Source organism: Ochotona princeps, chromosome 7, assembly GCF_030435755.1.
Source record: "Ochotona princeps isolate mOchPri1 chromosome 7, mOchPri1.hap1, whole genome shotgun sequence".
NCBI lineage: Eukaryota > Metazoa > Chordata > Mammalia > Lagomorpha > Ochotonidae > Ochotona > Ochotona princeps.
The window spans coordinates 87,467,902-87,485,032 of NC_080838.1; the positions used below are offsets into that span (position 1 = coordinate 87,467,902).

The 17,131-nt window shown below is 57.8% G+C and overlaps 1 protein-coding gene across 1 annotated transcript in view; it reads right to left on the minus strand.

The window, feature by feature from the left end:
- Positions 1-17,121, minus strand: part of MYOM2 (myomesin 2) — a 39,986-nt gene extending 22,865 nt beyond the window's left edge. The window contains exons 1-13 of the mRNA XM_058667319.1: positions 16,990-17,121; positions 12,297-12,414; positions 11,366-11,569; positions 9,413-9,551; positions 9,149-9,306; positions 8,512-8,604; positions 5,412-5,500; positions 5,256-5,306; positions 2,644-2,808; positions 1,750-1,911; positions 918-1,059; positions 371-570; positions 156-209 (exon numbers count right to left, since the gene is read on the minus strand). Coding sequence (XP_058523302.1) covers positions 156-209; positions 371-570; positions 918-1,059; positions 1,750-1,911; positions 2,644-2,808; positions 5,256-5,306; positions 5,412-5,500; positions 8,512-8,604; positions 9,149-9,306; positions 9,413-9,551; positions 11,366-11,569; positions 12,297-12,403 — 1,564 coding nt within the window. The 5' untranslated portion in view covers positions 12,404-12,414; positions 16,990-17,121. The remainder of the gene's footprint in view (positions 1-155; positions 210-370; positions 571-917; positions 1,060-1,749; positions 1,912-2,643; positions 2,809-5,255; positions 5,307-5,411; positions 5,501-8,511; positions 8,605-9,148; positions 9,307-9,412; positions 9,552-11,365; positions 11,570-12,296; positions 12,415-16,989) is intronic.
- Positions 17,122-17,131: the final 10 nt, after the last annotated feature.

Sequence of the window (17,131 nt, forward strand, 5' to 3'; positions counted from 1 at the left end):
AAGCACAGAGCTGGCATCACCTCCCTCATCTGCCTGGATCCTTCTTATTTTAAACTTGTGTGACCTCAGGTCACCTGCTTGACCTGCAGACCTCTGAGGACACTCACAGTGCACCCATCTCACAGACACACTGCCCCCAGCGAAGGCCGTCTTACCTTCCAGGTCATCCTGGTAGATCACAATCTCCTTCTCGCCCTCCAGGTGAATGGCTGCAGAGAGAAAGGGCAGGCTGTGTGTGGCATGCCGACTCCGTGTGGGATCGTGGCCACTCCAACCGGACCAGGCTGAGCTGAGCTCCCCAGCCTCGTGCAGTCAGCGGTGGAAGAGGATGACCCATCACTCACAGCAGGGCCCGTCGCACGCAGCCCACCTTGTAACCTCCTGAGGTCCACAGGGTCCAGAGCGGCCACCGCGTCCGAGACCCGGGAGGGCCGGCTGACGCCAGCGCTGTTGACAGCCCGCACGCGGAAAATGTAGGACCTGCCCTCGCAGAGCCCTGTCACAGGGTACTTGCAGATCCTCACAGGGGCATCGTTACACTGAATCCAGTTGTTGGTTCCCACTTCACATCTGCAAGGGCACAGAACAGCAAATGCTGGACAAGTAACCCAAGGGGCCAAACACACTCCAGGACACCCACGTCTTACAACCTGTGCTGCCAAGGACGGGACCTGCACAGGCCGGCCCACGAAGCTCCAGTCCCTGTGGAGAGCTAACACTTGGCAGGTAACTGCTACATTGTATTGTTCAGCATATAATAAGGAAGAGTCTTCACATGCTCAGGGCAGTGTTTTTCTGAGTGTTTCAACCTGCAGCAGTCACATCAGCAGGCACAGAGCAGAGGACACAAGGTTCCTCCGTGTTCATGGTCTCCCTGGGACACAGTTAGCTACATGAGGCCTGCAGGCACCACTCACCGGTCCACAAAGTAGCCAATAACGGGGCTCTCGGTGGTGGTGTTGGGCGGCTTCCAGGTTACAATGACATAGTCCCGGTTGGCATCGTGGCATCGCAAGTCCATGGGGGCACCAGGAGCCCCAGTAACCAGCGGGTCAGCATCTGGGGCAGCAAGAGAGAAAGCACACTTGCAATGTGGGATCCCAGCTGATGGAAAACCTACAGTGGAACTACTTCTTACACACACCATGAGCATTCTGCATTATAATCATGGTATGAGCATGTGCACACACACGTCTGCGTGTATGTGAAGACGGGACACATGTATGTTGGTGCTTACACATGCCTTGTGCCCAGCACTGGCTTCTGTTCTGCTTCTCCCCATACGCATGCCCACAGCCCCCTCCTCCTGAAGCTGTGCTGGACATAAAAGCTCACCACCCAGCACAGAGCTGGCATTATCAGGACCAGTAGTGGGAGCACCCTGGTGAGGCTGGCAGACAGGGTCGCTGTCACCACCTTATGTCTAGCAGGAACTGGACATTGATGGAGAACGGGCAGTCACAGGGACCTCTGGCCTGCTTCCCCTACACCAGAGCCCCTCTGAAACGCCCCATTGCCTCGGGGAACCCTGTGGGTTGGATGGTGGAGTCTGACAGTTACTGATTAGCGTGACACACGTGTGCCCTGTGGGCTGGCATCACTCCCATCCTACCCCCAGGGCTGGAGTGCAGCCTGGGGTGCCAACACCCAACAGGTGTCCCCGACACAGCACAGAAGTCTCACAGAGACTGCCTCCTCCCACCTGCCCTGATCCTGACACTTCACTTCATCCCTGCAGCCGTCACACACCTCTGACAAACAGGAAGGCGCTGTGGTCACTGACGCCGCCGCGGGACACGACCCGCAAGGTGTACAGCCCCTCATCGTCCTTGTGCAGATGGCTGAAGGACAGCGAGGCCTGACCCTCGCCAAAAAACATCTTGGTCCACTGGGTCTCAGTGAGCAGAACATCTGAAAGAACAGGCAGGCCCGAGAGAACCTGACATGTTGGGCAGTAGGCCAGAGACAAGTCCAGGGCTGGGGGAGAAGCTGCCAGGGAGCCCTGTGTCTGAGAGAACCTGGCATGTTGGGCAGGCCAGGGTCGGATCCAGAGCTGGGGGAGCAGCTGCCGGGGAGCCCTGTGTCTGTCACACACATACACATAAGCCTGGCAGTGAGCAGCACCCACAGCATGGACACACACACACAAGCACTTATGCACATGAGCTCAGCAGGGAGCTGGCACCCTTGGCACAGAGCAAAGTGACCACGGAGGTCCCAGGCAGCTGCCGGCTTTGTCCCAAGAGGCACCATAGGACAGCCCCAGCCCCTCACCCTTGCCACCCACATGGCCACTGTGGCTGCCAGGGACAGCTCTCCTGGAAGACTCGCTGCCACAGGAAGGTCCTGACCCCTCTGTGATACAGGGACAGCCCTGGCCTGGCCCACGAGCCATCAGCACCAGTAAAGGTACAAGTGACAGATGACCCACTCTGCTCAGAACCCAAGGAGAGGAAAATTGCCAAGGGACTCATCTACACTGAGGTCTCTCCTTGTCATCTCCCAGGACTGTCCTGAGCAGAGTTCAAGGTTGGTGTCACTGAACGCTTACAGCTCACAGAATGACCAAGTCCACACAAATGGGTTAGGTGCCACGCCTGCCCAGAGGGCCACACATGCGGAGTCGCGCCCCCAGGCACTCACCATCCCGGTACCACTCAACCCGTGGCTGCACCCTCTTCAGTTCGGGGGTCACCAACAGTGTGCACTTGAGAGTGACCGTCTCGCCTTCTGTCCTAAAGGTGACCCCAAACTTCTCCAAGAACTGGACATCAAAGTGCATGTAGGGGGTCACGACGGCCAGGGGCACTGCACAGAGATAGCGGACACTATCAGAGCCAGGGCCCAGCCCTCCCGAACCCCACCGTTGGGCCCCAGAGCCCAGCACACTCTCAAGGGCCTGGGCAGTTGCCTCTGGTCCTCACAGGCTACACGGCAGGATGCAGTCGAGCACAGTGTCGGCCCCACACGTGCCTGTGGGCCATAGCTGCCCTGGGGCTGACCAGGGAGTGGGCCCTGGTGAGGGGCTGGAAGGCTTCGCGTCTCTACAGGGCTGTGGGGACTGCGTGTTCATGCTCACCAGAGCCAAGCACTGGCTGAGGGTGGCATTGTGGGCACTGTGCCGACTGCTCCGTGGGTGAGATGAGCATTGCTGACCCCCATGTCCTCACTGGAAGGCCTGGGAGCCTGAGCCCCCGCCCTCTCAGCCATACACAGCAACTTCTCTCGGGGGGTCTGGGGCTGCCTGTGTGCCCACTCTATGCCCCCACACACATGCAGACACACTCACACACACCATATGTGAGCATGCACACATCACACATGCCCACACACAGCTACCACATGCAGACACATTCATGCACTCACACACACACCACACAGAGACACAGGCAGACACATACACATCACACATGCCCACGTACTAACACACTCACACATTCATCTCACCTCATATACACACCCACTCTCACACACACAATTCCTGACATGCCACACACCTCGCATGTCACACACACACATTCCTGACACATCACACACCTCACATGTCACACACACACATTCCTGACATGTCACACACCTCGCATATCTCACACACACATTCCTGACATGCTACACACCTCACATGTCTCACACACACACCTTCCTGACACATCACACACCTCACATGTCACACACACACATTCCCGACATATCATACACCTCACATGTCACACACACATTCCCAACATATCACACACCTCACATGTCACACACACATTCCCAACATATCACACACCTCACATGTCACACACACACACATTCCCAACATATCACACACCTCACATGTCACACACACATTCCTGACATGCCACACACCTCGCATGTCACACACACACATTCCTGACATGCCACACGCCTCACATGTCTCACACACATTCCCGGCATATCACACACCTCACATGTCACACACACACATTCCTGACATGTCACACACCTCACATGTCTCACACACACATTCCTGACACGTCACACACGTCGCAAGTCACACACACACATTCCTGACATGCCACACACCTCACATGTCTCACACACATTCCCGACATATCACACACCTCGCATGTCATACACACACACACACGCACACACACACGGTAACCCCACCTCCTGTCCTGCAGCGACCTTCCACCACAGGCCTATCTATTGCTGGCCTGGAGCCCTCACCAAGTGCTGGGTGTGGCCACACGATGGAATTCACACAGGGAAACCAAATAAAGCAGGCCCAGCGTGTCCCTCCTGCACCAGGTCACTTTCCCATCAGCAACTCATCATCCCCACCCTGCTGTCGGGCATCTCGGCCTCAGCTCCCAGCGGCTTGGAGCTCCGGGGACACAGTCACTGAGCTGACGTTCGGCTGCGTGGGAGTCCAGGCCGGTGGCAGGGAGCCGCAGCTCCCCTCGCCCCTGCAGGACCTGACTGGACAGACCTGGGGCCTCTTGGGAAATGCAGGCAGGACACAGGGAGTGCAGACAGGGGACTGCAGGTCTTTAGCGAGACCCAGGGCTTCTCTCTGTGTGCGAGGGCACCACTGCACACACGGTGGGGAGGGGGGCTGTCCTGGAGATGCCCCCAAAGCCTCACTGAGACCCCATCCACGATCACAGACGCTTCAGCGGCAGGGGGAGGGGTGTGTCCTGAAGCCGGACAGCAGCGGCTTGTGCAGCCGCTCGGAATGTGGATTCACTTCACTTTCCTAAAGCATCTCCAAGCCATGACCTCACTCGGGCCCTAAAAATAGCCCCCAGCCAGAGACACGCAGGAACAGCTGGTCTACACCCTCATGCTGACCAGGGGAGGCTGGGGAGAGATTGGAGAAATGCAGTCTTTGACAAAGGTTTGACTTAGGAAAACAAGTATTTAAATCTTGTGCTGACATGGGGCCTACGATGCTATATAGTACATTAAGCCTCTACCTGTGGTGCCAGCTTCCCAGGTGTGTGCTGGTTCAAGCTCTGGCTGCTCCACTTCCCATCCAGCTCTTGCTTGTGGGCTGGGAAGGCAGCAGAGGATGGCCCAAAGCTTTGGGCCCCTACACCCATGTGGGAGACCCAGAAGAAGCTCCTGACTCCTGGCTTCCGGTTGGTTCAACTCTGTCTGTTGTGGTCTTTAGGGAAGGAATCAGAGGATGGAAGGAAGATCTGTGTGCGCCTGTAACTCCAACTTTCCGATACATAAAGTGTTAACTCTGTCAACAAAAAACAAGAACAATATCTACTCACAGCCAATTGGGAGTCCCACGGAAAAGAATGGCTCCTCATCCCCTCGGTATCCTGCAAGAGAGGAGGCGAATACAGCCAAGGGAAGTGGGTGCCAAGGTTCCCTACACAGACTCCCCCTACCAGGCTGCCCCCACAGACCCCCTGGAGCGCACTCACTCCGCACCACCACGGCAGCATTGGTCGACACCTGTCCGTGGACATTGGTGGCCACCGCCGAGTAGGTGGCCGTGTCCTCAAAGCTGGCCCTGGGGAGAGAAAGTGCAGCGAGTGTGTGGGCTGCTCTGCAGATGGGGGTGACCTGAACTTGGACAAAGGCATTTCTTGAAAGCAAACCCGACGCCCTGGCCAGCATGTCAGTGAGTGACTTATTTCAGAACAATGCCAGCTCCGTGCGTAGAACCCCAAGGCCACAGGAGGCAGTAACTGTAGCTCGCTCACACTGCTAGGCAGGGCTGGGCTGGGCTGGGCTCTCAGGAAAACCCTCTGAGGAGTTCCCTGGGTGGAGGCTCACTCCTGTTCCACCTCAACCGATTCCTGGGACACATGCATCGACCAGACCCCAGGAATCCCGGGTGGGTCGGATAGCACACCAACAGCAGTGATGTTCCTGAGATGGTCCCCCTGCTGAGGGTCCCACATGGTGTCTCCATCTCAGGGACGGCCAAAAGGCACCTCCTCGAAGCCCATCTGGAGCCAAAGCTCAGGAGTGGCACCAGCAGGGGGCTCTGAGGTCAGACAGAGAACATTTACCATCCTGAACAAGAAACACACTCGCCAGCCTCCCTCCCTGCCCCAGCAAGCAGCCCTGGGCTGCAAGGAGACTGCAGAAGCCCAAGGGAGGATGAACCCCAGCACAGGAAACACATACGGAGGCACAATGAGAAATCGGTGCTGCCCCTCCCCACCATAACAAGGTATCACCCGGGGGGCATCCTGGAAAGGCCAGAGGGTGCAGCTCTTCAGTCTGGCCGCATCCACACCATGGGAGTCAGGCTAATGATCTCAGCTGTGCGCCATCTGGAAAACCCAGGCCCCTCCTCATAGCCTCCTCCTTCAGTATCTTCCCTAAGCCCCTTCCCTCAGCCTCCCTCAGGCTCCTCCCTCAGCCACTTCCCACAACCTCCTCCTCATGGCCTCCTCCCTCAGCCTCCATCAGCCTCCTCCCTAAGCCTCCCTCAGCCTCCTGCCTCAGCCACCTCCCTCAGTCACTTCCAACCTCCTCCCTCAGCCTCCCTCAGCCTCCCTCAGCCTTCCTCAGCCTGCTCCCTCAGCCTCCCTCAGCCACTTCCCACAACCTCCTCCCTTAGCCTCCTCCCTCAGCTTCCCTCAGCCTTCCTCAGCCTCCTCCCTCAGCCTCCTCCCTCAGCCTCCCTCAGCCTTTTCTCACAAACTCCTCCCTCAACCTCTTCCCTCAGCCACCTCCCACAGCTTCCCACAGCCTCTTCCCTCAGGCTCTTCTCTCAGCTTCTTCCCCACAGCCTCCTCCCGTGCTCTCAAAGGCCCACGTAGTTCAACAAAGCAATGCTGGTGTCTCATGGCAAAACATGTGGCTGGGATCCACTCTGCTGTGCCTTCATGGGATATGTGGTGAGGAAGAACCAGCAAGGCTCCGACAGAATGGCGGGAAGTCTGTGCTACAGCCCCAGACAGCCCCACCCCCTCAGCACTGCAGCCTGTTTTCTGGCCAGCCAAGTTGCAGCCCTTGGATTGAGAGCCTCCTAGCACATTAGCACCAATTAGCAGGGCCAGGCAGCAGTTAGCACCTCACAGGCAGGGCAGGAGCAGCCTGAGAAGGGGCTGTGGCAGGGGTTCTGACCACCCGCAGTGAGTGTGTGTGTGCGCATATGTTCCTGTGAGCGTGTGTGTGCACATGGGTCTGTGTGTGCCCACATGTACCTGTGTGGATGTGTGTACCCACGGCTCTGTGTGTGTGCACACGTGTGCCTGTGTGGATGTATGTGCTTAAGGGGCTGTGTGTGTGCATGTGTGCCTGTGTGGATGTGTGTACCCATGGGTCTCTATGTGTGTGCACACATGTGCCTATGTGGAAGTGTGTGCACATGGGTCTGTGTGTTTGTATGTTAGGGGACAACTTCTGCTGCACATTTGTCAACCAAGCGGAGCAACCCCTGTGCACAGGATAGCATGGGGCAGCTGACCCCGTGGCTTCCAGTGATTCAACCCACATGGAGTGTGGGTGTTGTTGTGGACAGCTATGCTGTCAGGGAGGGGCCCAGGCTACCTCCTTGTCCCACACATCCCAGGCGTTTGCACATTCTGGGGGGCGAGGCGGGAGTTCGGGACCTGGGAGCCAGGAGCCCTCAGACTCCTTTCTGACCCCAGAGAGAAAGCATGCTTGCTGGTCAATGGGCAACAAAGGCCCAGCTCAGGAGCAGCCGGCAGCAACTCGAGCCGAGATGCGGGCCCCCGATGGCCACTACTCACCCCAGGGAGACCACTTCCAGAATAAGACTTGTAGTGTATGTGTGTGGTCGTGTGCATGGTTTATGTGTGGTGTATGGACTTACGTGTCCAATGTGTGTAGCTTGTGTTGAGTATGCACATGCCTGGTAGAGTGGTATACTGCTCACAGCGTGCTATGCCGCGGTACGTGATGTGTGTGAAAGTGTGCATTGCCCTGTGTGTGCAGCACACGTTGCATGATTGCAGTGTGTGTCATGAGGAAGAACAGGACATTTGGTACACACTGCAGTGCTGGCACTGCCTGTAGCCACATACAGCCTCATTTCCTCCCCTCACCTCTGCATCTGTATCAAGGTGGCCCAACCTGGGAGCGGACTCGTCCCTCTGCCAGGAAGCAGCTGCTGACTTCCGCCTGCGGTTCTGGCAGCCTCAGGCCCTGTCCTCCGTTCCCTGCTCCTCGCCTCTGCACGTGCAGGCACAGACCAAAGGCTCCCACGCCACTGTGAGCAGCCCACCGGCTACAGACACACGTGTGCACACACACAGACCCATGTGTACTCACAACTGCGGCCCCTGCTTCTCAGCATGAAAGCCCCGATGCCCTGCTTGCATCACAGGTCACATGATGCAGGGCCCCAAACGCTCAGTCCCTGCCCCTCACGCACACCTCATCTGTTAATCTCCAGTGTGTACACGCCCACACTACTTCCAACCTGGCCCGCCCCCTGCCCACCCCAACCCACCCCATGTCCTCTCCCCACCCAACCCTCACGTGTTCATCTCCAAGCCTACCCTGTGCCCAGCCACCATCCACCCCCTGCCCACATCTCACCTGTTGATCTCAAGCGTGTGCACACCATACTTGCTGTCAATCCTGTACTTGCCTGGCTCCCCTGCCTGACAGATCAGGCTGCCATCCTTGTACCTGGAACAGGGAGGCCTGACGTCAGCAGACAAATGGCTCCTTTTGTTCCCCCTCACCCCTGTCTACCCTCATCTCTGCCCACCCTCACCCCGTCACCCTCATCTCTGCCCACCCTCACCTCTGCGCACCCTCACACCTGGGCTCCTTCACCTCTGCCCACCCTCACACCTGCCCACTCTCACCTCTGCCCACCCTCACACCTGGGCACCTTCACCTCTGCCCACCCTCACCCCTGTCTACCCTCATCTCTACCCACCCTCACCCTGTCACCCTCACCTCTGCCCACCCTCACACCTGGGCACCCTCACCTCTGCCCACCTTCACCTCTTCCTACCTTCAACTCTACTCACCCTCACCTCTGCCCACCTCACCCCTACTCATCCTTACCTCTTCCTACCCTCACCCCTGCCTACCCTCATCTCTACTCACCCTAACCTCTGCTCACCCTCACCTGTGCCCACCCCCATACCTGCCTACCCTCACCTCTGCCCACCCTCACTTCTGCCTGCCCTCACCCCTGTTCACTTGCCCCACTCCAACGCACCACTGCACCACAGGTGTGGGGAAGCCCTGCACGGTGAAGCAGAGCTTGACGGACATCTTCTCCCAGACAGTGTGGGACCTCAGCCGCACCAGGATCTCAGGTGCCCGGCTCAGCCGCTCCTCAAACACGTGCCTCTCCCAGGCTGCCGTGTCTGCCACCTGCAGGAGGCCAGGCCACCACAGGGGCAAGGAGTGAGAGCAGAACACAGCCCATTGCTACTGCATGCCACCAGGCCCCAGCCCACTGTGCCAGAGGCCAACCTACCATCTGCTGGAGAGCATATTTATCCAGCTTGTCACGTGCCTGCGACCGTGCCAGATGGACATCCTCCTCCAGCTGGGCCAGCTCACTGAGAAAACGCTGCCGCTTAGCCTCACCGTATGAGGCCACCAGGGAGCGGTACCTGCAGGAGGCAGGAAATGCTGACCACACAGGAGCTGGTGAGCAGGAAGCTCACCTGCGGGTGATGACAACCACCCCTCCCTCTCTTCTGTTTTTTTCTTTAAAGATTTATTTTTATTGGGAAGGAAAATTTACAGAGAGAAGGAAATAGAGAGACAAAAAACTTCCATCTGCTGGTTCACTCCCCAAATGGTCACAATAGCCAGAGCTGAGCCAATTTGAAGCCAGGAGTCAGGAGCTTCTTCCGGGTCACCCATTCAGGTATGGAGTCCCAAGGCTTTTCCCCAGGCCACAAGCAGTGAGCTGGATTGGAAGTGGAGCAGCCAGGACTTGAACCAGTGTCCATATGGGATGTCAGCACTTACAGATGGAGGATTAGCCTATTGAGCCATCATACCACCACCCCCCAAGCATATTTCCTTAAATGTGCTGAGATCATGAGTGACACAGTTGCAAGGGAGAGCCACAAGTAACTCAGAAATCAGATGGAGATCTGCAAGGGGTCACAGAGTGGGGGGGCAGCTCTCAAGCTGTGCCCACGCATGACAGACAGGGAGTGGGTGCCACGTGAGACATGGCCCATGCATGACAGACAGGCGGCAGTGTCGTGTGAGACACGGACCACGTGTGATGAACAGGCAGGGGTGTCATGTGAGACATCGTCCACGCATGACAGGCAGTGATGTCACAGCCCACGCATGACAGAAAGGCAGTGGGCATCATGGGCCCCAGACCCTAACACTAGGATGGTGTGTGGACAACAGGAAGGAGTCACGCACTCAAGCATCGTATGCCCCCTCTGCATAAGCCTGAGGATACCAGTGTCCAAACCTCAGGGTTTGTGACAGGAGGACACAATTGTCTGCAGGGTCACCTATGGGCCACTTAGTCAGGTGAATTCCACGGCCCAAGGCCAGGCTATTAGATCAGGGACCTTAAGTCTGCTGCCTGCTGAAGATGCTGCAAGTCCCACTGCTCCACTTCCCATCCAGCTCCCCGCTGATGCTCCTGGAAGGGTGACCCGAGGCCTGGGCGCCTGGATCCATGTGGGAGACCTGGATTCAGCCTGGCCCAGGCCTGGGACATACAGGCATTTGTGAATGAACCAGCGGATGGAATTGCTTTGTGTGTTTCTCCATGTTGCTTTGTCTTCCAAATAAATGAATAAAAATAGTTTTGAAAGGGTTCACTTCTGTTACGGTTTTCCTTTAATGCTACTTTATCATAACACAGCTTTCTCAAATCTCATCCTGCCACCCAGACATGAGCTCTCGGCTGTCAGAAGGTACAGAAACGTGGTGCAGAGCGGACAGAGGTCAATGCCTGGCAGACACGCGGCTCTGTGGGCATTCAGGGCCATCTGTTCCTAAGAGGCTGCCCGTCATCTGGAAGCAGTGCCAGGCTGGCACCATCCTGAATACCCCTCGTTCCGTGGCTCCATGGAAAAGCAAGGAGGAGCATCCCAGACTCCTCACACTGGTTTCCACAGAGATGACCAAACAGCAGCCCACACCCCCACCACCACCCCGCAACAGGCACGAGGTTCTAAGCCACCACAGCAATGCCAGTGGGATGGGCGTTGCCAAGCATCTCCAGGCTCAGGTCTCGGAGCACACTGGAGGGCATGCAGGGCAGAGTGAGGCGACCAGCCCCTGCCCTGTGGGACGGTTAAACGCCAGGGCAACTCACTCCAGGCCCTTGGCTCCCAGGACTGGAACAGCCAGCGATGGAGTGGATCTCCCGCAGGAATGCGGCTCCCAGTGCCCCCAGCCTCTCATCCCCACCCCATGGCAGCCCCAGGGCCATGGCTGGTACCTGCTCTTACTCTCCTGCTCCTCCTCCTCGGCGCTCACCCGCTTGGCACACAACCGGCAGGTGGTGCCCCCTGAGGAAGTCTGGCTGGATACATTCTGTGAAGATGCTGCATGAGCTCTGGACGTGGCTGAGGTCGCGGTGCGCGCTGAGGTCGCGCTGTGGGCGGACGTCGCCGTGCGGGTGGACATCTGGGTGGCCGCTTGCCTTGATGAACAGCATACACAATCAGTGCTGACCCTGACAACCATCAGCCCTGCTCCCCACAGTTACACATGGAGCACACGCACACACATGTGCAAGCACAACTGTACCTGTGAGAATCAGCAAGTCACGCATGGGTGCACGTCTGTGCAGAGGAACACCCCCAGCCACACGTGTGGGGATGAACATGCTGCCCCTGGCACACACGGGTGCACGTCTGTGCAGAGGAACACCCCCAGCCACACGTGTGGGGATGAACATGCTGCCCCTGGCACACAAGTGTCCCCAGGCCACACTGCCCTCCTTCTGTGAGCAATTTGTCCCTGGGTGCTTCTCCCTCAGCCCCAGCCAGACCTCCGCTGGCCTAGTTGGATTCAAGGCGTGGTCATCTACATCTGAACATACTTGAACTCCCTAAGGCCATGAACAGGGGGCAGGTTGGCTCCTGGTGTTTGTCATGCGTGTGGCAGCTAAGCAAAGCACTACAAGTGTTTCTAAACAGAGGGTGCTGTTGACAGGAGGCGCTGCAGCCAGGACAGCCATCCCATGTTCACCTGCTGCCTCCCCCAACCTTCTAACCAGTCTGCTGAGCCCACAGGTGCCCAGAGCGTGGGCTGGGACCACGGTGGCCACACAGCCCAGTCCCAGCCCCCACTTGCCATGCAGGGACGTGGGTGCCAGGCCCTGGACCTCGTGGGCAGAGCCCAAGGGCAGCGTGGACCCCACTTACTTCCTGGCCATGTACTCATCCATGAGGTACTTGGTCTGGATGTTGCGATAGGACTGGTCGAAGTGCCTGTGTCTCTTCTGGTAGAAGGGCAGCGTGACGAGTGACATCCTGTGTTCTCCTGCGGTCAGGCCACAACAGTGATGAGCTCCCAGCTGCCCGGCACACAGGGGAGCTCCCCAGACCCGCCCTGGAGGCAGAAGCAGATGGCAGCCACCGAGCCCCCTGGGCATCCAGGGGAATGGGGTGGGGATTGGGGTGTGACGGGTCAGCAAGTATTTATAGAATACCTAAGGGTGTCACAGTCATGCCATGCTGAGAGCCGTGTGAGTGGGAGAGATAAAAATAATTAAAGCACCGATTAGAGGCATAAACAAATGCTTGGGATTGTATCCCAAGAGAGGTGTGAGGAAAGCCAGGGCACAAGGGGCCACATGGGTCCCGGAAGTGAGAGGGAGTACCAGGCACAGGACGCTGCAAAGCCTCATAAGCAGTCGTGGTGGTGAGTAGGACGGGCCGGGGCCAGGACACAGACGAGCCCATCGCCGTAAGGAAGGTGGGCACAGGGAAGTACAGGGTCTTATGGGGGCTTACAGGGGCTGCCCTGGAGGGACGATGGCTACATGCCAGCCTCTGACACCAGGAGTTGCTTCACCATGGACCCATATCCAAAATGTCCCCCAGACCCAGAGCCTGACCCTAAGAGATGTTCTTGGGGACCCAGCCTGGCCTCTGTGGGGAGGTGAGCAGGTCTGGACGAAGTTCTTCCTTTACAGGAAATCGCTGAGTTGCACTGGTCTCTGGGAACCTGCAGTCCAGCAGTGCCAGATCGTCTACTGCCTGCGGCCACCGGCACTGGCCGCCTCTCCAGACCTTGTGGAGAGTGCTCCCGGCACCATTTCCCTTTGACACAGGCTCCAACCCTGGCCTCTCAGCTCCCAGCTCCCCTTTTGTGTTTATATTAAAGTACCCTGCATTGAGAAGGTGCGTGTTGGGCAGCGCCCAAGAGGCCACGGAACCCACCTGCATGGTGGGCGGGGGGCAGGGCTGAGACGGAGGGATCACACACGCCTCACCCAGTTCAGATCATAGATGGGCTCAGACAGCAAACCACGTAATTCCCCAGAAGCACTCTTCATGGGGATTTCTCAGGCCCCAGAGTTACAGGGCTGGGAAGCATTCTTAAGGGCCATGTGCCTGTTCCATGTGGAAAGCCAAGCATGCTAGAGACCCAAGAGGACAGAACGCACACACAGGGCTGGCCCAGGGGAGAGCACGGTGACTCAGAACACCAATTCTCTGCCTCGGCATCCTATGTGGGCACTGGCTCAAGTCTGGCTGTTCCACTTCCAACCCAGCTCCCTGTGGATGGCCTGGGAAAGTAGTGGAGGATGGCCCAAAGCCTTAGGACCCTGCATTCAAGTGGGAGACCCGGAAGAAGCTTCTGGCTCCTGGCTTCAGATCAGCTCAGCTCCAGCCATTGTGACCATTTGGGGAGTGAACCAGCAGATGGAAAATTCTGTCTCTCTCTCTCTCTCTCTCTATGTGTGTGTGTGTGTGTGTGTCTTCCCCCTGTAAATCTGCCTTTTAAATAAAATAAAATAAATCTTTTTTGAAGATTGTCACAACCATGGGTTTCCTGGTTTCTAGTCCTGAGCTGCTGTCCTTTGCCACACTGCCTTCACACTTGCTCTGAGGGTCACCAGCCCTGGTTGTGCACAGGGACCCAGTGTGTTCCCCAGATGGGTGCCATACTGAGTGCTGGGCACACATGCATGACCGCAAACCCAGAGCAGAACTGGCACCTCTTCTGCCACCCAGGTGGGGTGACCGAAGGACACCAAAGGGTCAATTGCACGGCCTCCCATAAACGCCCTCGCCTGGCACTGGGCTCACAGCAGACACGACCCAGGAGCTGGTAGTTGTCCCTGTCACATGCTGCCAGTTCATACTCCGCAGATAGGAAAACCTGTCTACAAATATCCCCGTCTTCAACGCCTGGTGGGGCTTCAGCAGCGTCTCCCAGGAAGTGCCCCAAAGGGAGATGGTCACATTGCTCAGTGTGCCGGCTCCAGGTTCCACCTGTGAGTGACCAGGGAAACCCTGCCCCAGCATGGGCTGGCTCGGCTGGCCCATCATACGCTGCCCCTCAGGTAGTCCTGGCCTGCACAGCATCATGCTATGCTGTAGGCTTTCATGCGTGTCTGCGTTTCTCAGAGGACAGGGTGAGTGACCTTCATGCTGGACACACTTGTGCAGGGGCTGAGCCACACATGATGGGTTCCGACCTCAGGCCAAGGAGGTCAGAGGTTCTGTGATCTCTACCCAGTGACTGGCTGTCCTGCCCAACACCATGGGCCCATCTGTGTGGTCTGCCTGTCATGGACTCATCCTGTGTGTCCGAGAGTGTGATCAGCACAGCCTGTAGCAGGTGCACCTCTCACATGGACACACTCTACCTCTGCCCCAAGACTCCCACCTGTGCTACATGTGACAGAGGCTCTGCCACACTTATTCCCACATCTGCCCCTGCTGGAGTGAAGTGCTATGCCCATTCCTGCTGGCGCCCAGTGCTGTCGAGCCCCCGTGGCTGCCTGAAGGCTACCCACCCTCCATTCCAGAGATGCTTGGGGCGGCTGCTGGGGCCTGCCAAGCCTGAATCGCAGAGCTGGTGGAAACATCTTCAAGTTCCTGGCTCAGGCAACACACTGTCCTCTGAGCCAGTGACCCTCCGGTCATGGCGGCCACGCCCCACCCCCTTCCCTAACCCACTCTATCCTGTCCAGGGCCTGGGCACACCCCTCTGCCTTCTCTTTGTCCAGTTGTCCCAGGTCAGCCTAGAGGAACCTTCTGGAAGCTCATTCCTGCCAGCCCAGCATGGACATAGTGCTGCAGCCATGGAGTCTTCCTTTGTGGGACCAGGATGGGTGGGCAGGAACATCACTGTGAAGATGAGGACCACGAGGCCACTCCACCCCCACTGTCTGCATACAAAACTATGCTTCCTTTGAAGAAAATCATGTCATATTCTGTGGCATCAACACTCGCACACCCCCAAGGCAAGGAAAATGGACTTTCCTGGACACCAGTGTCCATGTGAGGCCCAGGGCTGCAGCCAGGACCCCACAACTTGTGCCCCTCCAGGTTGGGGGCCTGAGTTTGCTTTCCTGTAGAACCAAAGGGAGACTGGCGGTCCTTTGAGCTCAAATGCAGGAGGACATCGGGGTGGGCCTTGTGCCCAGCTCGCCCCAGGCTGGAGCCCGTGGTTCTCGGTACCCTGACCCCTTTCTGCTGGGACCCTCTGGGGCTTATCTCCCCAACCAGGAGCCACTCCGGCCTGTGGGAAGTGTTGGATACAAAGCACTCACTTCCATCTGACAAGAGGAGTGGCCACCAAATAGGTGAAAACCTTGTCAGCTGTCAGCATGCTGCATGGGAGAGGGACCCCAGCCCTGCTTGAGGTCCTGCATCAGGGAGCCATGCCCACCCAGTGCTTTCCACAAGGCCTGTCACAGAAAAAGCATCAGTGGGCACGTCGCCAACAATGGATCCAGCACGGGCTGAGGATTGGCTCTGGCATCTGGGCCCTCAGGCACCTCAGGATAACCTTGCAGGGCCACAACAGGTGCGACCGATGGACTCAACCTCATGGCCTCCTGGGGGCCTGATTCAATTTTTCCCTGGGCTGCACCAGGGCCCAACGAGGAGGATAAATGAGGTGCTGGGCACAGAAACCCAGAGTGGATGGAGAAGTGCAGATGGACGAACAGCCATCAGAACTCCACAGCACTCCCTTGGAGCTCACCAGGTCCTGGGGAAATTCCTAGCCAACGTAGCATGGCAACAGCCCTTCACAGCACTTTGCATGTTAGCCCTCCCCACCCTGCTCCCTGGCCACTACTCAGCTGTGCAGTCAGCACTCACAGTGCTTCCAGAGGGAGGTGGAAAGGCTGAGTCGGCCCCTGGGCTGGCCTGCATCCCAGGGACCAGGCCCCTGGTGCCCAGAACAGGCTCTACCCTGCACACAGCTCCAGTCCCCCAAAGTGGTCACTGCTGCATGTCGGCCCCAGTTCCAGGTCCACTCCCACTCAGTAGGAAATGGATTTGGCATGGAAAAAGACTCGGACAGGGCACCTTCCCTGCCACCCCGTGGTGCCCCTTCCCCCTCCCCTGACTTGCACAAGCCTCTGAGGGCAGTGACCCTGCCCCTAGGACCTCTGGCCACTTTGCTTTCCAGAATGAGTGCAATGGGCACCGAGTCGGTCCCTGCAAGGAGCTGAAAAGGCCACGGAACAGCTGAGACGCCCTGTATCCTGCGGCCAACCCTGGAGCGCAGTGCACCAGGAGCCGGTCTCGTCCTCCCACCCCAGGCTGCACATTCCTCCTTTGCTGAGGGGTCACCTAGCATGCTGCATGCCTGTTCCAAGCCACCCCATCCCTGACAACACAATGAGCTGCAGCAACAGGGCCTGGTAGCCAGGGCACAGGGAGGAGGTCGGGTGGTCCTGCATGGAGCTCTTTAAGCACGTGGGTGTAGACCCCTGGTAGCCCCCAGGTCTGTATCCGTGGCCTGGAAGCCTGTCCATAAGGGAGTTCAGGGACAGCTTATCCTAGCCCCGAGGCACGACCACTAACAGGTGCACTTGTCATCATCCTGACCCCAAAGTCACAAACGAATGCAGGACAAGATGCTCACCCACACAGGAAAGCAGAAGCCAGGAGGAGCAGGCGGAGGTTTGTCCACAGCAGGCAGGCAGTGGCTGAGGCTGAAGATGGCAGGACTGGCAACTCCTCCCTTTTAAGCCCCAAGAAGAGGCTATAAATAAACCCCCGGGACG